The sequence below is a fragment of the Mobula hypostoma genome, chromosome 12, assembly GCF_963921235.1.
Source record: "Mobula hypostoma chromosome 12, sMobHyp1.1, whole genome shotgun sequence".
Classification (NCBI taxonomy): domain Eukaryota; kingdom Metazoa; phylum Chordata; class Chondrichthyes; order Myliobatiformes; family Myliobatidae; genus Mobula; species Mobula hypostoma.
In genome coordinates, this window is record NC_086108.1 from 50421754 (window position 1) to 50445853 (window position 24100).

The following is a 24100-nucleotide window of genomic DNA, read 5'->3' on the forward strand; positions in this document are numbered from 1 at the left end:
ATAATGAAAGTAACAAGACACCTTGATATTGATCTTGCTGAGAAGGATATGAAAGTGATGATAAAAAAAAAAGGTTATGTAAAATACTCAACTTACTGTGAAGGATTTTATGGCCGATCAATCTGCAATGCAGCAACACTATAGCACTTCGGCTTTAACTCCACACAAGTTTCTGTATCTCAAGTCATTCACCAAATATTCACATTTCATTGTATATGTCCTTGTCGTACATCGATTTACACAGTTATTAACAGTCATACAACTGGTCCACGCCAACCAAAATGCCCCATCCAAGCTAGTTCCATTTGCCAGCATTTGGCCCATAACCTTCTAAACCTTTCCACAGCATGTACCTGAACAAATGTCTTTTAAAACCTGTTATTGTACCTGCCTCAACCACTACCCCAGCAGCTGATTCCACAAAGATACCACCTTTAGTGTAAGTAAAAAATTCACCCTCAAATTCATCTTAAACCTTTCCTATCTCATCTTAAACTTATGCCCTCTAGTGCTGGATACCCCAGCTTTGGGGAAAAAAGACACTGCATTCACCCTGTCTATGCCCCCCATTATTACATATCTATAAGATGATTTCTCTGTCTCCTGTACTCTAGGGAATAAGGTCCTAGCCTGTAACCTCTCCCTACAACTCGGTCTATCAAATCATGGCAGCATCCTTGTACATCTTCTCTGCAATCTTTCCAGTTTAATAATGTGTAATTCCTTGGCCTACTTACTTGGCTGATCAAGATCCTCCTGTATTTTTGATAATCTTCTTCATTATCCACTATATAATCTATTTTCATGCCAATTGCAAACTTACCAACCATGCCTTATACATTCTTATCCAAATTACATATAATTAACAGACAACTGTGGGCCTAGCACTGAGCCCAGAAGTACACCAAAGGTCATGGGCTTCTAGTCCTACTGACGTCTTCCAGCACCCTCTGTTGTCTACCATCAAGCCAATTGCATATCCAATTAGCCAGCTCTCCCTGGATCCCATAAGATCTAACTTTCCAGAGCAGTCTACAATGTGGAACCTCATCAAAAGCCTTAAGCAAGTCCCTATTTAACTCACATCTTTAGCAAATTCTGGCCAAACAATAGTATGAAAAATGGTCCATTATTGCATTGATACTGTACAAATGATTAGACTAGCAAATTTTTGTTGTATTTCTTCATTCCCAGCAAAGGCCTGAAAGATTTTTAATTCCAAGGCATTGTCATTTCAAAAGTCATTAGCAAAGGTCATCCTGAGCAAGACTATAAACAACAATCTATTCAGTCCAGTCTTGCCTGATCAACAAGAGGTTGAAAAGACCATGTAATATCTAAAATAACTGTGTGTACAGATGGCATTCTCTGCAAATATCCCAAGGAATTTCAGTTAAAAAAATACAACTACATTGTTCACATCTGGGAAGAAAAGGAGACAAGCAGAGCAACATAGAGATGCTGAAATCATGACCACTTTCAAGAGAAGAAATGAATCTAACAGCATTAATTACAGAAACCTAGTATAAATAGTGGAAGAAACACACACTTCACCCTTCCTTTCTGTGGTTCTCAGAGTGGTCTCATAAACCATCAAAACTGCTGTGTAGCAAATTATGCTCAATAGACTGCTAGGGAATATTTGCTTACGACTGTTGATCAAATGCTCAACTAGAAAGAAACCATCATCATTTCAAATAGTAAAACTATTGTTGAAGGTCTTTTTAGTCCTTTTTTAAAAAAAGTACCTCTTACTCTTGATTCAATCTATCTCTGTAACTTGCTTTCTGAATTTTCCCAGAATAATTCACAATCCTCCTTGATCCTTATTTTTTTCTCAGATCTTAAATCTCATTGTTAGACAGATAGATGCACTGTTTATCCCTTTGCTCACCTTGGTCCCAGAGGTTATGTGCACAGTAGCCGTCAACTCTTGCTTCTAGTAAATTATAGGCGAACTATATTTGAGCTAAAGGATGCTGGGAAAAGTCAATGTAATTAGGCATGCTGTAAGACAACTGTGCTCCATGAAAGTCTGCGATATTATCACAAAATGGATTCGTGCAAGAGTACCTAAAATACATGATCAGATTCAGAACAGTGTAGATTAACCTGAGTTTTCTTAAAATGTGTGTGATATAAATTATATGAAACATGACCACATCTGTCTAACACTTTGTGTTTAGCTAGTAAGAAATGATATTTCAGCCTAGCACTGTGCTCCTAATTTAAAGTAGTGTCAATATCACAATAAAAAAATTACAAGTATTTGGCCTATCTACATGTGTCAGAAAGGTTTTATTGGTCAGGAGGCTCGGTTTAACCCCAAGGCTAAGGCAGACCTATAGTGTTGTGCTCCAGAAAAGGTGACTGGCATTTGCACTTTGAATGTAGGAAATTTAAAACAATTTTCAAAGCACAATTAATTTATACATGATACGATATTCTTAAAATTAATAAGAATTGAATAAATTAATTAGTAATAGAACTAACAGTTCATAATAATTCTGCCATTATCAATAAAAGCAAATAATTTATCAAATAGGAAAATATGTAATTCACACCAATTTTATTAAATTGTAAAGACATTTAAAATAGCTGCCAATTAAAGCTGCATTTCAAAGTCCCACAAGAGGTTTCTGTATTAAGGATTCAAGGATTCAAAGTACATTTATTATCAAAGAATGTATGCAGTATACAACCCTGAGATTCATCTTCCCACAGATAGCCACAAAAACAAAGAACAACCATGGAACTAGCCTGTTCAAAGAAAAAAACATCAACTCCACGAGCAAAAAAATCACGTAAACGGCAACGAGAAAAAACAAATAAAAACTTATTAAGAAAAGTTATTATCTCTTTAATTGAAAGCCAGTCTTAAGAAAAAAGTGATTAAATGTATAATATTGTGCATCTACAAGTGAAACTCATTTTTAACCATTAATATGTCAAAAATAAAAGAAACCAATATTTGGGAAACCATCTACAGAAACATGCCAGCATGTCTGGTCCTGAAAACTAAAATCACACGTTCCTTCCTGCATCCATTGAAATGTAATTTGAGTAGAACCCTGTGTTATTTATTCTACAAGTTTAACTTGCAGTGCAACAGCTGACACAATATTCATTACAGTAGGGAAGAAAGCATCATATCAGAGCCATCAGAAATACACAATTTGATTCAATCAGGAGAAAATAGCAGCAGAGGGAAGGTAATGATCAGCAATGAGGTCAGATCCATATTAAACCACAGCAATGAAAGGTAATGAAACCATAAGATGGGTCTCGCATCCTTCTGCCAAAGCTACAGCTACATCCAAGGATTTATAATTACCTTATTATGACAACCAAATTAATGATCTAAGTACCTTCATCTACTTTCACTCAAACCACAGAGATGGCAGTGCATTAATTTTCTTACCCATTTGTGCACCTCCTGCATTCAAATAACTTAAGGCAAGTATATATGAAAAAACAGGAAGTTAAAATTATTTAAGAATTACAGGAAGCTTGACAGATCACTTTAAAATAATAGAAAACAAATTCATATTCTCCCAGCAGTGGTTTTTTTAACTGAACTATTCATCACAGACCCTGCTCCTTTGAGCACAAAATTAGATAGATTATCTTTTACCTTAAAAGGTGGGCTAGAGTCACTTGGTCTGGCAGAAAAATCAAAGGAGATGATGAGGTCAATGGCACGTTGAGGTCGCAATATTAGTGGATAGGGTAGGTTGAAGGTGAGCCCACTGTCCACCACATGAATCTTCTTACTTTTTACATCAAGTGGCTCATAGATCCTTTCAAACTCATCTGGATCTGTCAGGAAAACATGAATTCAGATCACACACAGAACACTCCTCTGACAGTGCCCTCCCCTCTTCTAGATTATGAATTAATATTGCTGAGACACAGGGAGAATCCATTTATTAACAGTTTCTATCAATTTTGTGTCATCAAGAACTATGAGCTGTGAAACTATAGGGACATGTGAAATTAATGCATTTATACAATGATCGTCATGACTGAACTAGCTTTGTTTATGTAGTACAGCTTCACAGTTTGAAGGGGGGTGGGTGGGTTGAATTTGTGAACACAGCCCTTATTCATCCCGTCTCCTCAGAATGTCACAATGTCACAACTGAAACTGATAGACTTTGATAGCACAGATGATGGGAGACTGGATGAAGTTGATAGAGCGTTTTAAGTGCAAGGTCGAAAAGGTTCAAGGGCCCAATCCTGTTACTACTTTTGTTCCAAACCCTAAGTAACACTCCTCTAAGATGACATTATTCTGTTTAACAGATGACTTTCACAGCAGAGCAAAAATATCTGGAATACGAAATAAATGTTTGCGCATCAAGATGCATCAAACAGCATGTCAAAAGCCTTATTGTAAAGTGCCTAATCCAATGGTGGAGTACTAGTCCTTGAAGTTCAACTTTCATTGAGTTTACCTGGAACAACGTTAACGATAGGATGGTCAAAATGGGAATGGGTTTACATGTGACCAGAAGATTGGTATCTCATTTCTCAAATGAATAGAGGCATCCTGCAAAATGATGTTCATAGAACAGGGCTGATCACAGATAATACAGAACACTAATAGGATAAAAAAGCAGATCACAGTATTATTCGCTTTATATCCTGGACTGCGCTTTACACCCAGGTTTGGAGAAAGGTTATCTCGTTTCTGTATATATTATATGGTTATATACATTATGTATATGTATATAGTTAAATGACAATAAATTGACTTGACAGTGGAGGAGGAAGTAAAAGGAAGTAAAAAAGGTGTTCCTTGTCCTGTGAAAGCAAAGGAAGTGAAACACATGCTAGAACTGATTGAAGAGTGAACTACAGGGTTGTGGAGGGAATGGTCTTTTCTGAATGATGGATGGGAGGGCAAAGGAAATCATCTGCCAGTAATGTCTTGCCAGAGCTGGTAGAAGAACTGGAGAATGATCGGTTCAGTAAAGATGTTGGTGGGAGGGGAGGAGGGCAAAGAATGAGGATGAGGGAAAGCTTAATGGTTCTGTGAAGAACGGGAAGGAATGAAAGAAATGTGGAAATGTGACAAATGTGGTCAACATCACAGAAGGGCAGTGCTCATTTGAGGACAAAACATAAACTGGAGGCTTTGGTGTGGAGTGTAGCATAATAGATGAGCTATAGACAGCAAAGCTGGTCAAATGGAGACATGCCCATTCCATTACCTACATCATAGTGGAATTGGTGGACTTAAGGTAGATATTGGTTAGGAGTTTCCCAGAAACGTAAATACAGAAGTTAGCAAAATATTTGGAAGTGGACTAGCTGAAACTGGAAAGTAAGGGAAGAAGCTGTAGAGACTTTCTAATTTGGAAATGGTGCTGTTCCAGTCAGGGCATATGGGGTGGTTGGGTTCTGACTAAATATCAAGAAATGACAATAGCGATTATATAGCTTCTACCACCCAAGACAACTCTACCTTCACGTAGTTCTTAGGTCTGGGTGCACGCTGTCTCGCCAAAGGAGCTCTGTCTATGGCGAGTGTTTGGCGCCAGAAAAATAACCAGACCAATGGTGGTGGTGTCACCTAAAATCACTGAAGTCTCCAGCAGCAGGGAGATGGATTCCAGGCTTTGGTAGAGGATTGTTTTTGTACAACAACAGCAAAGGCTGGGCGACGTCTAGTGTATGGTTCCCAATCGGGAACACCAGTAGAAGCCAAATGCTCTAGTTAGATGAGCACCGCAGCAACAAAAGTCAATGGCAAACCACCCGTTGTAATTTCTGCCTAGTCAATCACGGAAAGAAACAAAAGAAGGAAACCAGACAACATTGTGAATGGGGTTGATTCTAATCAACAGAAGAACACCTCGCTCGGTCGGGATAGTCATGTGCTGCAGGTGACACCAGACCATCATCCAGAGACTGTAAGCAATAGGGAAGGGCGAAGGCTAGCAACATGGAACATCCGTACACTTTACCAGAAAGGAAAGTTGGACAACACATTAAATGAAATGAAAAGGTTGGAAGTTGATATCTTAGGCCTATCAGAAATTAGATGGACCGACAGTGGCAAACTCACTAAGAATAGTTCTCTGATAATGTATTCTGGAGATCAACAGCATGTGTATGGAGTTGAAATTATTTTAAACAAACAAGTATCAAAATGTCTTATGGGATATTGGGCGATAGCTGACTGACTGCTTTTAGTTAAATTAACCCTTATAACATTAGCATAATCCAAGCCTATGCGCCAGCAAATGATGTGGATGAAGAGGATATCAACACGTTTTATGAAGACCTCGACAGTGCTTATGAGCAATGTAAATCCCAGGATATAAAAGTAGTTATGGGAGATTTTAACTCCAAAGGAAAGGGTTGGTAACATCATGGGACCTTTTGGATTAGGGGAGAAAAATGAAAATGGAGGCAGGTTTACTGATTGGTTTGTCAGAAACAACCAAGTGATCACCAATACTTGGTATAAAAACCACCCACGTAGATTGTGTACTTGGATTAGCCCTGGAGATAGAACAAAGAATCAAATAGATTTCATTACCATCAATGAATGCTTTAGAAATAGTATCACAAATTCTAAAGCCTACCCAGGAGCAGACTGTGGTTCAGATCACCATCCAGTAATAGCTATCATCAAAACAAAATTAAAGAAACTGAAACGTGGAAAAAAGAGAAAGAAGTGTATGTTGGGAGAACTTAAAAAGGATAGCATACTTAAGCAACAATTCAAGACAGCTGTAGAAGAACAGCTCAACGAAAACTTAACAACACCTATTTGGGACAGATTTAAATATGCTATACAGCAATCAGCAGAGGAGATAATCCCAGTGCAAGAAATCCAACACACCAACATCTTGGGTGGATAACCCAAGAAATTCTAGATCTGATGGAACAAAGAAGGTTAGTGAAGAATAATGAAGTGCAATACAGAGAGCTAGACAGACAGACCAGACAATTTTGCAAAGGAAGAATGGCTGAATCAAAAATGCAATGAAGTAGAAGGCTATATTAACAACAGCAAAGAAATGCACAAGAAAATTAAGGAAATTACTGGTATTAAGGAAACATCCTCTACAGGATGCATAAGATCAGCAGACGGATCCATACTAACAGATCCAGATTAAGTATGTGAGAGGTGGATTCAGTACATAGAGCAGCTTTTTGAAGACAATAGAGGGGGACCCTCAGATATTAAACACCCTAATTTGGGCCCACCTATTACCAAAGAAGAAATAACTAAAGCAATGAAAAGCATGAAACATGGTAAAGCCACTGGACCTGATGAAATTTCAGTAGAAATGATACAAGCCCTAGAAAATTTGGGCACAGATATTCTTTTTGAACTGTTTAATGGAATATATGAGTCTGGTGTATTGCCTGAAGATCTCTTGAAATCAGTATTTATAACTCTGCCAAAAATTCCTGGAACTATTGATTGTGAAAATTATAGAACAATCAGTCTTATGAGTCACATAATAAAGATTTTGTTGAGAATTGTTCTGTGTCAAATTAAAAACAAGTTAAGACCAGAAACTTCTAAACTGCAATATGGGTTTATTGAGGATAGAGGAACCAGGAACACAATTTTCATACTACCAATGTTTTCAGAAAGGGCAACTGAATATCAAAATGATGTCTTTTTATGTTTTATTGATTTCACTAAAGCATTCGACAAAATGCAACATGAAAAATTATTTCAAATTCTCACTAAACTAAACATTGACAGAAGGGACCAACAACTGCTTCAAAATTTATATTGGAACCAAATGGCGGCAATAAAAATTAATGATAATATAAGCAGTTGGACTAAAATTCAAAGAGGAGTTAGACAGGAATGCGTTGCCTAACCGGAATAATTTAATATCTATAGTGAAATGATTCTCAGAGAAATAGAAGACCTAAATGGGATAAATATGCAGACGATACCACCCTAATAGCAAGTGCTGCAGAAGACCTACAAATCCTCCTAGACAAAGTAGTACAAACAAGTGCAGATTTTGGTCTAACCATCAACCGTAAAAAAAAAACAAATGTATGGTAATATCAAAACAGCAGGATACTCCCAACTGCCAATTGTACATTGGTAACCAAGAAATTGAACAAAAGACCAGTTTTAATTACTTTGGTAGCTTTATATCACAAGATGCTAGAAGTAAAGTAGAAATAAAAAGAAGAACTTCCATTGCCAAAACCAACTTCCAAAAAATTAAAACCATTTTTACCAACAGACACATTTCTATGACAACAAGGTTTAGGCTACTAAAATGTTACATCTGGTCAATCTTGCTGTGTGCTTCCGAAACATGGACTATAACACCAGAACTCCAAAGAAACTTAGAAACAATAGAAATGTGGTTTCTTAGAAGAATGTTGAAAATATCATACAGAGATAGGGTAACAAATGAGACAGTACTCCAACGTGCCCATACAATAAGATCTTTAGTGAGAACATTAAATGAGAGGAAACTTAAATTCCTGGGCCGTGTCATCAGAAAGGGAGAAATAGAATGCCTGGGAAACACAGAAGAGAAAGGCAAAAAAGAAAATATATGGACACTGTGAAAGAACTAACAGATCTAAGTGTGCCAGATATCATTGATGCTGCATGGGATCGTTTGATGTGGAGAGCCATGATCGCCCAAGCGTGTAACACGCAAAGCACCTGAAGAAAAAGAAGCTGTTCCAGTCACAATGAACTGTAAAAAAGTGAGGGGAATGCTCTGCATACCCCAGTGAAAGCAGGCATAGCTGACCTTTACAGATATAGTTTATTTAAATCCAATGAAGTGGGGTCAGTAGAGGAGTCACAGAATAGTTACAGCTTTTTCATCTTCTATACCAATTTAGTTCATCCCATTTCAATCTACTCTCACCATAACCCTACAATCTTTACTCTTCAAATACTAACGATGCTCCTTTTTCAATACTACAAGTGAAACTACCTCCACTACTCCCCTGGCAAGGTTAACTACTTGCTGAATTGAAACTCTCAGGTCATTTTGGGTTCATTTGCTGATCACCTTCATTGCACATCTAGTTGTTGAGACCTCTGTCAATGAGGGCAATTTCTCTCTATCTACTGTACCTATACCCTCCATGATTTTAAATAATTCTATTAGCTGTCCTTGCAAAATCCTTGTTCCAAATCCTTCCCCAGTGTGTCCATGTCACTCAATTCCCTGATCCCTGGAATCTTTATCATAAATCCTTTTGCACCATTTCCAAAGATTTTGCATCTTTCACATGGTAAGGCGCCCAAAATTGCTCTAGTAGCATCTGAACCCATGTTTTATAAAGGTTCTTCATGGCTTCCTCACATTATAATCGCTACTCTTAAATCCAGAATCCCAAGTGCTTTTTAAAGTAACTTTTTCAACTTGTTATGCGGTCTTCAACATCCAATGCTGTTACACCTTAAATCTCCGTTTACGTGCGTCTGTTAAAATTATGCCCTTTGTTTATATTGCCACTTCTCATACTTCCAACTAAAGGAAAAGCTTGTTAACTGTAACAAGAATAACTTGTGTAAGGAAGATTTTATGTCCATTACGCTGGCCAAAAGAGAACTACAAACCTGTGACTGCAGCATCTACTTCATCATCCTCCAGCAGTTCTTGTGGCATCAGGTCACCAAGGGGAGAAAGTGGAAATGATGTGTTCAGGTTAAGGCCCAGCATAAAGTTGTGCACTTTGCCAGCTCGGCCTTCCCGCGTGTTGAAAAGTGCAGTGTCACTAAACAGGGTCTTTACCATCCTCTGTACCCAGCTATCCTGGTTAATCTGCTGACTCTCCTCTTCTGCCTCTGCTGCTTCACTCCCATACCGCTCCTCTGTCGAAAGGCAAACACGATTCTCTTGAGTATGTTTACTGCAATCTGTTCTTTAGCATTCAATTCACTGCTTTTACGTTGCTTAAAAGAAAGTACTGTGTGTCTCATGCAATGACTTATTTGCCATTCATGTTACATATTCTGCAAAGTTTCAACTTACGTTGCTGGGATCTGTACCAAGTAATTCTGGTTCAAAGTTGCCTGAGCAAAGTTAGTAGGTAACCATCCATAATAGTTCCTACAACATAATCATAATTGGTTGAACAATTAACTTGAAACTGAAACACTCTTGGTGAGTTAACTGCTGGCGAGCAAAGATCATTTGGCAATTTGACTCTTGGTAGTTACTCGTTTGAAGTTGGTGCTAAGAATACAATGTCTGTAAATTGCAAATTAGGTTTCCTAGTCATGTATTGAAACCTCAAAGCGAATGCACAATTCTCTCTCCAACATTTCAGGAATGATATGGTTCAAGTTGCTTCCTTATCTACTGATTTAGTGAGCCTGCGATATTGAAATGTTTCACTAACTTGAGTATCTCTATCAAGTTTACTACATTCCTCTGAGGTATCAGTTTTCCTCCAGTTCCAGTCTCGAACTTAGCTCGAAAGTGAATTACTCCATTGGTAGCTGCCAATGCTCCACATATGAATTGAATACTTACATCCTTCATATACATGAGTTAAAATCTTTACATTACATCTCTGTTCAAATGTGCAATTATAGCAATTTATAATAAATATTATGTACAACAGGTTAGTCAAAATAACATAGAGATACAGTTGCATCAGCATGAATTAAGTAGTCTGATGGCCTGGTGAAGAAGCTGTCCCAAAACCTGTGCTGCGGTACTGTTTCATAGAAACATAGAAAACCTACAGCACAATACAGGCCTTCCAGCCCTCAAAGCTGTGCCGAACATGTCCCGACCTTAGAAATTACTAGGCTTACCTATAGCCCTCTATTTTTCTAAGCTCCACGTACCTATCCAAAATCTCTTAAAAGACCTGATCGTATCCGCCTCCAGCACCGTTGCTGGCAGCCTATTCCACGTACTCACCACTTTCTGCGTAAAAAACTTACCCCTGACATCTCCTCTGTACCTACTCCCAAGCACCTTAAACCTGTGCCCTCTTGTGGCAGCCATTTCAGCCCTGGGAAAAAGCCACTGACTATCCACATGATCAATGCCCCTCATCATCTGATGCACCTCTATCAGGTCACCTCTCATCCTCAATTCGATCCAAGGAGAAAAGGCTGAGATCACTCAACCTGATCTCATAAGGCATGCTCCCCAACCCAGGCAACATCCTTGTAAATCTCCTCTGCACCCTTTCTATGGCTTTCACATCCTTCCTGTCATGAGGTGACCAGAACTGAGCACAGTACTCCAAGTGGGGTCTGACCAGGGTCCTATAAAGCTGCAAAACAACCTCTCGGCTCCTAAATTCAATTCCACAATTAATGAACATAGAACATAGAATAGTACAGCACAGTACAGGCCCTTCAGCCCACAATGTTGTGTTGACCCCTCAAACTCTGCCTCCCATATAAACCCCCACCTTAAATTCCTCCATATACCTGTCTAGTAGTCTCTTAAATTTCACCAGTGTATCTGCCTCTACCACTGACTCAGGCAGTGCATTCCACGTACCAACCACTCTCTGAGTAAAAAACCTTCCTCTAATATCCCCCTTGAACTTCCCACCCCTTACCTTAAAGCAATGTCCTCTTGTATTGAGCAGTGGTGCCCTGGGGAAGAGGTGCTGGCTATCCACTCTATCTATTCCTCTTATTATCTTGTACACCTCTATCATGTCTCCTCTCATCCTCCTTCTCTCCAAAGAGTAAAACCCTAGCTCCCTTAATCTCTGATCATAATGCATACGCTCTAAACCAGGCAGTATCCTGGTAAATCTCCTCTGTACCCTTTCCAATGCTTCCACATCCTTCCTATAGTGAGGAGACCAGAACTGGACAGAGTACTCCAAGTGTGGCCTAACCAGAGTTTTATAGAGCTGCATCATTACCTCTGGCTCTTAAACTCTATCCCTCAACTTTTGAAAGCTAACACCCCATAAGCTTTCTTAGCTACCCTATCTATCTGTAAGGCAACTTTCAGGGATCTGTGGACATGTACCCCCAGATCCCTCCGCTCCTCCACACTACCAAGTATCCTGCCATTTATTTTGTACTCTGCCTTGGAGTTTGTCCTTCCAAAGTGTACCACCTCACACTTCTCCGGGTTGAACTCCATCTGCCACTTCTCAGCCCACTTCTGCATCCTATCAATGTCTCTCTGCAATCTTCGACAATCTTCTACACTATGTACAACACCACCAACCTTTGTGTCGTCTGCAAATTTGCCAACCCACCCTTCAACCCCCACATCCAGGTCGTTCACGAATAGTAGAGGTCCCAGAACCGATCCTTGTGGGACACCACTAGTTGCAACCCTCCAATCTGAATGTACTCCCTCCACCACGACCCTCTGCCTTTTGCAGGCAAGCCAATTCTGAATCCACCTGGCCAAACTTCCCTGGATCCCATGCCTTCCGACTTTGTGAATAAGCCTACCGTGCGGAACCTTGTCGAATGCCTTTCTAAAATCCATATAGATCACATCCACCGCACTACCCTCATCTATATGCTTGGTCACCTCCTCAAAGAATTCTATCAGGCTTGTTAGACACTTTCTGCCCTTCACAAAGCCATGCTGACTGTCCCTGATCAGACCATGATTCTCTAAATGCCCATAGATTCTATCTCTAAGGATTTTTTCCAGCAGCTTTCCCACCACAGACGTAAGGCTTACTGGTCTATAATTACCCGGACTATCCCTACTACCTTTTTTTGAACAAGGGGACAACATTCGCTTCCCACCAATCTTCCGGTACCATTCCCATGGACAACGAGGACATAAAGATCCTAGCCAGAGGCTCTGCAATCTCTTTCCTCGCCTCGTGGAGCAGCCTGGGGAATATTCCGTCAGGCCCCGGGGACTTACCTGTCCTAATGTATTTTAACAACTCCAACACCTCCTCTCCCTTAATATCAACATGCTCCATAACATCAACCTCACTCATATTGTCCTCACCATCATCAAGTTCCCTCTCATTGGTGAATACCGAAGAGAAGTATTCATTTAGGACCTTGCTCACTTCCACAGCCTCCAGGCACATCTTCCCAGCTTTATCTCTAATCAGTCCTACCTTCACTCCTGTCATCCTTTTTTTCTTCACATAATTGAAGAATGCCTTGGGGTTTTCCTTTACCCTACTCACCAAGGTCTTCTCATGCCCCCTTCTTGCTCTTCTCAGCCCCTTCTTAAGCTCCTTTCGTGCTTCCCTATATTCCTCAATAGACCCATCTGATCCTTGCTTCCGAAACCTCATGTATGCTGCCTTCTTCCACCTGACCAGGTTTTCCACCTCACTTGTCACCCATGGTTCCTTCACCCTACCATTCTTTATCTTCCTCACCAGGACAAATTTATCCCTAACATCCTGCAAGAGATCTCTAAACATCGACCACATGTCCATAGTACATTTCCCTGCAAAAACATCATCCCAATTCACACCCGCAAGTTCTAGCCTTATGGCCTTATAATTTGCCCTTCCCCAATTAAAAATTTTCCTGTCCTCTCTGATTCTATCCTTTTCCACGATAATGCTAAAGGCCAGGGAGTGGTGGTCACTATTCCCCAGATTCTCACCCACTGAGAGATCTGTGACCTGACCCGGTTCATTACCTAGTACTACATCTAGTTTGGCATTCCCCCAGTCGGCCTGTCAACATATTGTGACAGGAATCCGTCCTGGACACACTTAACAAACTCTGCCCCGTCTAAACCCTTGGAACTAATCAGGCGCCAATCAATATTAGGGAAGTTAAAGTCACCCATGATAACAACCCTGTTATTTTTGTACCTTTCCAAAATCTGCCTCCCAATCTGCTCCTCTATATCTCTGCTGCTACCAGGGGGCCAATAGAATACCCCCAATAGAGTAACTGCTCCCCTCCTGTTCCTGACTTCCACCCATACTGACTCAAAAGAGGATCCTGCTACATTACCCACCCTTTCTGTAGCTGTAATAGTATCCCTAACCAGTAACGCCACCCCTCCTGCCCAGCCCCCCCACACTCTCTATCCCTTTTAAAGCACTGAAATCCAGGAATATTGAGAATCCACTCCTGCCCTGGTGCCAGCCAAGTCTCTGTAATGGCCACTACATCATAATTCCATGTATGTATCCAAGCTCTCAGTTCATCACCTTTGTTCCTGATGCTTCTTGCATTGAGGTACACGCACTTTAGCCCTTCTACCTTGCTACCTTTACACCCTTTATTCTGCCTCTCTTTCCTCAAAGCCTCTCTATATGTTAGATCTGGCTTTACTCCATGCATTTCTTTTACTGCTCTATTGCTCCGGGTCCCATCCCCCTCACAAATTAGTTTAAACCCTCCCAAACCATGCTAGCAAGTCTACCTGCAAGGATATTGCTCCCCCTCGAGTTCAGGTGCAACCCATCCAATCAGTACAGGTCCCACCTTCCCCAGAAGAGATCCCAATGATCCAAAAATCTAAAACCCTGCTCCCTCCACCAACTCCTCAGCCACACATTCAACTGCCATCTCCTCCAATTCTTACCATCATTATCACGTAGCACTGGCAGCAATCCTGAGAACACCACCTTTGAGGTCCTGTTCTTCAGCCTTCTGCCTATTTCCCAAAACTCACACTTCAGGACCTCATCCCTCTTCCTGCCTATGTCATTGGTGCAACATGTATCATGACTTCTGGTTGCTTTCCCTCTTGTACCAGGACATTGAGGGAGAGGTTGTTTTTTTGACACCACTCTGTCAGGGTGATGACTTCCTCTCTGTAGGCTGCCTCATTATTATTTGAGATTAGGCCAATCAGTGTAGTGTCGTCAGCAAATTTAATCAGCAGCTTTGATGAGAATATCCTTCCCCAATATCTCTAACTCTATTAGCTCCTTTAAAGCCATAAGACTACATGACGTAGGAGTAGAATTAGGCTCTTTGGCCCATCGAGACTGCTCCACCATTTCATCATGGCTGATCTGATTTTCCTCTCAGCCCCAATCTCCTGCCTTCTTCCTGTATCCCTTCATGCCCTGGCCAATCAAGAATCTATCAACCTCTGCCTTAAATATACATAAAGATGGCCTCCACAGCTGCCTGTGGCGAAGAATTCCACAGATTCACCATTTTCTGGCTAAAGAAATTCCTCCTCATCTCCATCCTAAAAGGATGCCCCTCTATTCTGAGGCTGTGTCTTCTGGTCTTAGGATCTCCCACCACAGGAAACATCCTCTCCATATCCACTCTACCAAAGCCTTCCACCATTCGATAGGTTTGAATTAGGTCACCCCTCATTCTTCTGAATTCCAGTGAATACAGGCCCAGAGCCATCAAGCGCTCTTCATTTGGCAAGCCATTCAACTCTGGAATCATTTTCTTGAACCTCCTTTGAACCCTCTCCAACTTCAGCACATCCTTTCTAAGATATGGGGCCCAAAACTGCTCACAATATTCCAGGTGAGGTCTCACCAGTGTTTCATAAAGTCTCAATATTACATCTTTGGAAGACCACAATCTGTTCGGATTGGTGATAACATATCCTCCTCACTAACGATCAACTCTGGCGCACCTCAGGGGTGTGTGCTTAGACCACTGCTCTACTCTCTATATACCCATGACTGTGTGGCTAGGCATAGCTCAAATACCATCTATAAATTTGCTGATGATACAACCATCGTTGGTAGAATCTCAGGTGGTGACGAGAGGGCGTACAGAAGTGAGGTATGCCAACTAGTGGAGTGGTGCCTCAGCAGCAACTTGGAACTCAACATCAGTAAGATGAAAGAGCTGATTGTGGACTTCAGGAAGGGTAAGATGAAGGAACACATACTGATCCTCATAGAGGGATCAGAAGTGGAGAGAGTGAGCAGCTTCAAGTTCCTGGGTATCAAGATCTCCGAGGATCTGACCTGGTCCCAACATAGTGATGTAGTTATAAAGAAGACAAGACAGTGACTATACTTTATTAGGAGTTTGAAGAGATTTGGCATGTCAACAAATATACTCAACAACTTCTATAGTTGTGCCATGGAGAGCATTCTGATAGACTGCATCACCGTCTGGTATGGAGGGGCTACTGCACAGGACCGAAGAAGCTGCAGAAGTTTGTAAATCTGGTCAGCTCCATCTTGGGTACTAGCCTACAAAGTACCCAGGACATCTTCAGGGAGCGGTGTCTCAGAAAGGCAGCGTCCATTATTAAGGACCTCCAGCACCCTGGGCATGCCCTTTTCTCAATGTTACCATCAGGTAGGAGGTACAGAAGCCTGAAGGCACACACTCAGCGATTCAGGAACAGCTTCTTCCCCTCTACCATCCGATTCCTAAATGGACATTGAACTTTTGGACACTATCTCACTTTTAAAAAAAAATACAGTATTTCTGTTTTTGCATGTTTTTAAAAATCTATTCAATATACATAATTGATTTACTTATTTATTATTTTGATATTGTGATGTGCATATGATAAATAAAGCTAATATTTAAAATGCTCCTTAAAGCAGTTAAGTCATCCCTGTTGGATGATATACTCGTACGTGCTGCTTAGGGTGCACATTTTGTTTGTTATCGTGCTTGTGAAGTGCCATGAAGCATTTATTATCGTTCCTATGAAGTGCCTTGATGCACTTTAAAGTTTACATAGATGGAAGTTGTTGTTCAGTATTACCTCCTCAAACATTGCTCCCTACTGTCTCTCCACACACCTCACTAACAGCCAGTCCACCGCATGTAATGATCGTGCATATGTGAAGCAGGCACATATAAAATTCAGAGTGAAAAGTCTAGTGCTTGGCTTAGATAAGCCTTTTCCTCTAAAATCCGCAGAGGCTCTGCATTTAAATTCTTACCTTTTGATCGTGATTCATCGTCACTGTCTGAACTGTCGTTTCCAATTAAATGTTTGGTCTGAATTTGGGCTGTAATATAAATGAAAAGAAATAAATCACCCAAGCATTACATTAGTGTTTGAAATCAGTTACTGAATTGTTTTATGTTAAGTGTCTGATTTCCATTTTCCATGAGATAAATAGCTCCAGGGTTTCAGAACGTCAAAGGGTGAATTATCCAGATGATCTTAGTTCCTATATGGAGGGTGACCCCATACTCATCACACTTCTTCATATTGTTTCCAAATCCATTTCAGAAGCTTTACCTCCATTACTTAAATAGAAGTCTGAGTCAAAAGGTAATCACTTTGTAAACAGACTTTGGGTATCTGTAAAAGAGTTACCCCTCATAAGTCTTGTGTCAAATCTTTTCTTGCAGTACTCTCTGTATTTTTATTTACAAATACTAAATGTATTCTATCATATTGTTAGTTTTCTTGTATTAATGTGAAACTGATATCACCACACAAGGAATAACAACACTCAATAGGAAAGGATTATGACACGTCGATTTTGATTTTATTCCTTCCTAGTGTATAGGTACTGAGATAGCCATGGCATTACTCTGTGACTGACTTAGTCAAGATCAACTGATACTGTGCCAAAAATATGAAATCTGGAATTTATGATTGTCAGTCTTATTAAAAATATAACAGATCAAAGTTTTACAGGTTTGGTTATTCCTATCAACTATTTTCATTATATAAACCCCTCAACTTTCTTTCATGAACTTGTCACATCCCATCCTCCACAGTTACAATACTAAAACTGGTACACAGGTGTAATCACAATTTGACAATTTTACGAAGACAATTCTAGTTAAAATATGAAATATGTTAAGTACGGAATTGTACAATTTTGTATGACTTTAAAATGAGAAGAAAATTATAATTGAGTGAATGGCCCAATATTCCCCCACTCAGTCCAATTGGTACATATTTACCAAGCTGGAAAAGGACAGTTATATGGTACTACAATAATTATCATCAGCGATAGGTGGCTAAAGAGAGCAACAGCATTGTGCCGTAGAGCCAGGAAAGAAGGAAGGATCAGCCAGAATCAGCTTGTGGATGTATTTTAGTGATCACAATGCAGCAAAACTGATTTCACCTCAGCTGATCTCTAGGGGTCTGCACTGAGTAGAAATTGATATGTTGCAATGTAGTTGCAACTTCTGTTGCAATTTCTATTTTGTTATATATTTTAATTAGCAAGATAGATTTAAACTTTTCACTTTTATAAATATGAAGTGATGCTTAGATCAAAAACCTAAGCTGCCATCAAGCGTCCAGCATTCAAAAGGGCTGTAAAAAAAAATCACTTCAAATCTTGCTTTCAGCCACATAAAAATGACGTTACTATTTCTTGCATTTAAAATAAGGAAACCATTCTTGGTTTGTTACTTGGTTGAGATGGAAACAGAAAATGAACTGTTAATAAACTCCAGCGGTTGTGTCTTCATAACGTAGCAATAAATATTAGTAACTGTTTGGGTGCAATTAAAACAAAACATTTTCCATGCAAGTGGAACTCGGAAATGATTTGGACGATCAATCCCCTCCCAAACCACTGATCTAAAGGAAGCCCCTACCCCCCACAGTGCATGTTTACTCATACACATTTGGAAAGTATCAGGAAAGAGTCACTAATAGAATCACTCAAATAGTAGCTGGGAGCGTCAGAGCTCGAGTTCATGTCTGGCAGTGTTTATCCCTGGAGTAGAGCAGTGTGAGGACAGCTCTTTGTTTTTTTTTCCTTTATGCTTTTACTCTCAGTTTGAATCATACTCGCTAACTGGTGGAAAACATGACTAGAAGACCAGCAAACACGAGGAAATCTGCAGATGCTGGAATTTCAAGCAGAATCTCCCAGTGGCCACACATTTTAATTCCACGTCCCATTCCCATTCTGATATGTTCTATCCACGGCCTCCTCTACTGTAAAGATGAAGCTACACTCAGGTTGGAGGAACAACACCTTATATTCCGTCTGGGTAGCCTCCAACTTGATGGCATGAACATTGACTTCTCTAACTTCCATTAATGCCCCTACTCCCCCTCGTACCCCATCCATTATTTATTTATTATTATTTTATTTACATATATTCTTTTTCTCTCTCTCTCCTTTTTCTCCCTCTGTCCCTCTCACTATACCCCTTGCCCATTCTCTGGGTTTCCCCCCCCGCCCTCCTTTCCTTCTCCCTAGGCCTCCTGTCCCATGATCCTCTCATATCCCCTTTGCCAATCACCTGTCCAGCTCTTGGCTCCATCCCTCCCCCTCCTGTCTTCTCCTATCATTTTGGATCCCCCCCTCCCCCTCCCACTTTCAAATCCCTTACTAGCTCTTTCTTCAGTTAGTCCTGAGGAAGGGTCTCGGCCCGAAACATCGACTGTACCTGTTCCTAGAGATGCTGCCTGGCCTGCTGCATGTGTTACTAGAAGACCAGCACTGGGGGGTGGTCAGTAAGCTGGAGTGATCAAGAGAATCAAATACAAATTGCATGTGCCTACAACTGACGGGACTCTACTGATCATTATTACATGTCACAAGGAAATATTTCTAGAAGTGGGTGCATGGCTTGCAAAACCTGGGTCAAAATTCTTTCTGGTTTATCAATTGTTCATCACTTCTGGAAAAAAAAACATAAATGAAAGCGAATTCTTCAGAAAGGTGCTGTAACACATTAAAGAGAAGGATTGTACGAACTTCTGTGATTTGTATACAGAGGTTTACACTATTGTACACAAAGTGTAAGTGGGGTGCATCTTCTTCTGCAGCCATTTGACATTTTCTTTCAGCTCTGACTTCAGCATTGTCAACGGCAACGCTGGGATTTCAAATCTAGACTGCCAATACAAAACATATTATGACAAAGGCAAAGAAAACCATTTCTGACTTTGTTGATTAGACATTCCAAAGACCATAAATGTCATAATGCTACCACTGGGAAACCAAACAATACAGTGTTATCAAGGACTGCATCCTCAGGTCCTGACTCGGATCTGGGCCGTACCCTCCAAATATCCGGACCTGCCTCTCGTTTTTTTTTTGCACTACCTTACTTCCCATTTTTCTGTTTATGATTTATAATCTAAATTTTTAATGTCTACTAATTTTAACTATTTTTAATATTTAATATTTGTAATCCAGGGAGTGTGAAGCACAGAATCAAATATCGCTGTGATGATTGTGCGTTCTAGTACCAATTGTTTGGCGATAATAAAGTATAAAGTCTCAGTTCGCAGTGTGCAGTGCATAAAACATCTCACTTTGAGATCTTCAAAACTGGAGGGGTGATTCAATCACATAAATGAATAGGAATTGGCTCATGTCACAAGTCATGATAACACAATCTAAGCTTAAGTGTAACTCAATAGTGGAGGCAGTGCTCACAGTGCCGGTGACCCGAATTTAGTCTTGACTTCAGTTGCTGCCTGGGTAACACTTGCACATTCGCCCTGTGCTTCCTCCCACATTCCAAACACGTGTGTTATTAAATTCATTTGCCACTGTCAATTGAACCTAATGTGTATGTGATTGGCAGAAGCCGGGGTAGGGCAGGGGTGATTGATAAGAACGTGAAGTTGGTTATACAGAACAAGCTGCCAGAGGAAGTGGTAGAGGCAGGTACAATTACAACGTGCAAAAGAAATTTGGACCAACTCATGAATATGAAATGTTTCATGGCACAGGGGCCAACTGCAGGCAAATTGGAATAGCGCAGGGAGACACCTTGATTGGCATGGTCCACTTGGGGTGAGGTCTTGCTTCCATACCGTATCTCTATGTGACTAATTAATTGCTATTGAAGCTAGCTTTACTTACACAGGAGTTACAGGCAGAGTTGGTAAGCATACACAAAACAGGACAAGGCCATTCATACCCTCACACCCGCTCTGCTATCCAATATCATACTGGCTGATTTTTCATCTCCACCACATTCCTGAACTAAATGATATCCAAAGGTGTCTCTCTTGAACATATTCAAAGACTCAAAAATGATCTGTTTGTCACATAGAGCAATTAGGTACATCGCACTTGGTTAGAAGACTTCAAAGATTTACCAGCCAGTGGATGAAGAAATTTCTTTGCTTCTGCCCTGAATGACTGAATCCCTGTTTTCAGACAGTAGCAGCTAGTTCTGTACACCCCAACTGCGGGAAATGAACATTCCATATCTATGCTGGCAAGCCCCAATGCTTGTTTTCAAATATTTTCTGGAGAGACCAAAATCTCCTTTCATTCCATATAAACTTCCTGCATTTTAGCAAAAAAAAATCCTAAGTTTTTTTTCATGAATAGGGTAAAGGTCATACCATTAATAAAACTTAACTTAGAATTGTAAAAGCTCCACCATGGACAGTCCCACACCCGACTGCAAAAGGAGAAGGTTTGAGCATGGGGCTAGTAACCCCATCCTGTAAAATCCCAGAGCTACAGAGACACTAACAGAAGCCCCTGGGAGGGGAAGGATTTTCCAAGATGGGCTAAACCTGGGGACAACTTAAAAGGTTGGCCCAGGACAAAGGACTCTCCTGAGTTGCTGTTGATAGCCTTTACCCCAGTAAGGACAATGGGCTTGAGTAAGCAAGCAGAATTGGAAAGAAAATGGTGACAATCCTGTTTGATCAAAGGAGACTACTCACCAGCAGGTCTGGAGACTGGACCAATTAGTATTTAAATTGGGCAATGCCTAATTTGCTTAGCTAGGCAACACTGAGGGGAAAGAAATTGATGTAAGTCAAATTTAGAGCTCCCAGCCAATGCTGTTTCTTTGTGAATAACTATTCTGTATGTTAGTCGAAGCTGCAGGCCTGTAGTAAACAACCTCCACCAATTTGAGGCTAACAGTCTGACTTACAGGGCGTATAGGACCCTTGCACTGACACAGTGCAGATAGAGCTTTGTGTAAACCCCCAGCAGACAGGAGAGTTGCTGCATTTGTAAACACCAGTATTTGATCTGGAAGTTCTGAATACTAGGGACAGCTAAAAAATGTTACGGCTTGCAAAACGAACTGGTGACATGTTTCCTCAATTGAAATGTATCAAGAGGTAGTTGACATGACCAGAATTCCAACTAAATACAGAAGGAAGTAGCCTGAAGGCAACCTTATGTATACCAGTGGTAGACAACAAAATGGCATATTCTTAGTCAAAAAATTAAACCCATATGAAACGCATTTATTGCGGCAGTGGAAGGTGGCAAAATGAGCAAATAAAACAGAAACCACTGAGTTTTTCCTCTCTCTAGACAGTAGAGAAGCTGATTCAGGCTTTATTTAACTTAAGCAAGTCATTTACGTTCAAATTGACCAAGCATCCTGTTTAAACTAGATTGCTTCTCATGATTAGACTACAAAAATAAAATTCTTTTGAGATGCTCATACTTACCCAGATCTTATCTGTTTCATATGCATAAAAATTCCATTAGTGAACTATTGATGTTAATCAGTAAGACAGAATCGGCTGTCTTCCCTCCACCACTCTCATTTCATGCCTTCATTATATCCATATAATTTCAAGTCTTCTTAAAAAGACTGGAAATCTTCTATTTTACATGTATTTTGTGAATAAAGTGAAGAGAATTACAAATCCATTTCTTTGCAATGAATTCGTCCTATTTTAGCCTCGAGGTGGATTCTACAAGACTTGTACAAATCCTTGTACAAGTGTTGCTACCACAGAGTTACACAGATAAAATACTGGAGGAAGTCAGCAAGTCAGGCAACATCTCTAAACAGTCAACATTTTGGGGCAAGATCCTTCTTCAGGACTGGAAAAGGAGGAGGAGGAAGCCTGAATAAGGAGGTGGGGCAGGGGAAGGAATATAAACTAGTAGGTGATAGGTGACACCAGATGAGATGGAAGGTGGGCAGGTGATAAGTGGAAAGGGTAACGGGCTAAGGAAGATGTCTGTGAGGAGAAGAGAGCGGACCTTGTGAGAAAAGGAAGGAGGAGGGGCACTAGAGGGAGGTGATGGGTAGACGAGAAGGAGTAAGAGGGAGTCAGAATGGGGAATAGAAAAAGAGAGAGACAGGGCTGGGCAGAGAAATTCCTGAAAGTTAAAGAAATCGATACTCATGCCATCAGGTTGGAGGCTACCCAGAGGGAATATGAGGTGTTGCAACTTCAACCTGAGAATGGCCACGTCATGACAGTACAGGAGGGCAAGGACCGATGTATCGATTTGCATCCCTTTGTTGTTTCCACCGCACCCTCAGCCGTGAAGCCACTTGTAAATTCACTTTGAAAATTTGCCAGCTCCTCTATTTTCAATGAGGTAAAATAACTTTCATACTGGAAAGGCTTAAATTATAATATTGAAGTGAAGTTTATAACCTTATCACCATGAATGTTTAACAATACCAAATATCCTTCTATAAACCACCATTTTACACACAGCATGCACACTTTACTTAAAGGGGAAACAGAAGCTCTAAGCTGGATACGAGATAAGTGAGGCAAACACTCCCCTCCCCGACTTCGACACATATCAGCTGGATGCTGGCCTAATACAGACAAGCTGCAGTGGTCAGCTGCTGACAGGAAAGGCGCTTCTGGCAGCAGATGGCTGCTGCCTGCCAAAGAAACTTCTGACACTTCCAAACTGCATCATCAGCTGAATATTCTGCAGGATCCCATGAAAGGCAAAGTGGGAGCATGAAGTCTTTCTGTGGACTTTAGAGGAAGAGAATCTGCAAATACTAGTTTCCCTGTCCTGGTCAGGTTACACCGAAGCACAACGCAATACTGCTCTGGGAGATGCTGCATGGGTATTTTCAGCATTTTTCCATCTTTATTTCACAGTTCCCACACTTGCAGTTTTGCCTTTTTATACTGCCACCAATCTGATGGAAAGCAGTTTCACACAGATGCTGCCTACCAAATCAATGTTTCCAACATTTTCTGTCTATAATTCAGCCTTCTGAGAGCTAAGGGCTTACAGACTGTGTAAGAAACTCTGGGAATCAACTTCTGTAAGTTTCTCTAATTGTCCTAAATTCCACAGAAACACCAGATTAATCTAATGAGTATGTAATAAAAATCAGCAAGGAACAGCCACCCAAAAGCGAGACAGGTAAAACTGGGGATCAGCCAGAAGTGTTGCCAACATACATAATCCCCTCCTCAAGAAAATGATGACCAAGGTAAATGACCTTCAAAATAGCAGTAAAAGAACACAATATTAATCGCAGCATGCTGTGTTTCTTTTTCCACATCATTTGAAGTGAAAGTGAATTAAGCCAGTGTCCAAAGAGATTAGT

At 40.5% G+C, this 24100-nt stretch overlaps 1 protein-coding gene across 2 annotated transcripts in view; it reads right to left on the reverse strand.

Moving 5' to 3' along the window:
- Window positions 1–24100, reverse strand: part of LOC134354795 (cytosolic phospholipase A2-like) — a 176351-nt gene that overhangs the window by 26540 nt on the left and 125711 nt on the right. For both annotated transcript variants that reach the window (XM_063064061.1, XM_063064062.1), the window contains exons 13-15: window positions 16795–16863; window positions 9584–9838; window positions 3635–3819 (exon numbers count right to left, since the gene is read on the reverse strand). In XM_063064061.1, the coding sequence (XP_062920131.1) occupies window positions 3635–3819; window positions 9584–9838; window positions 16795–16863 (509 nt within the window). The remainder of the gene's footprint in view (window positions 1–3634; window positions 3820–9583; window positions 9839–16794; window positions 16864–24100) is intronic.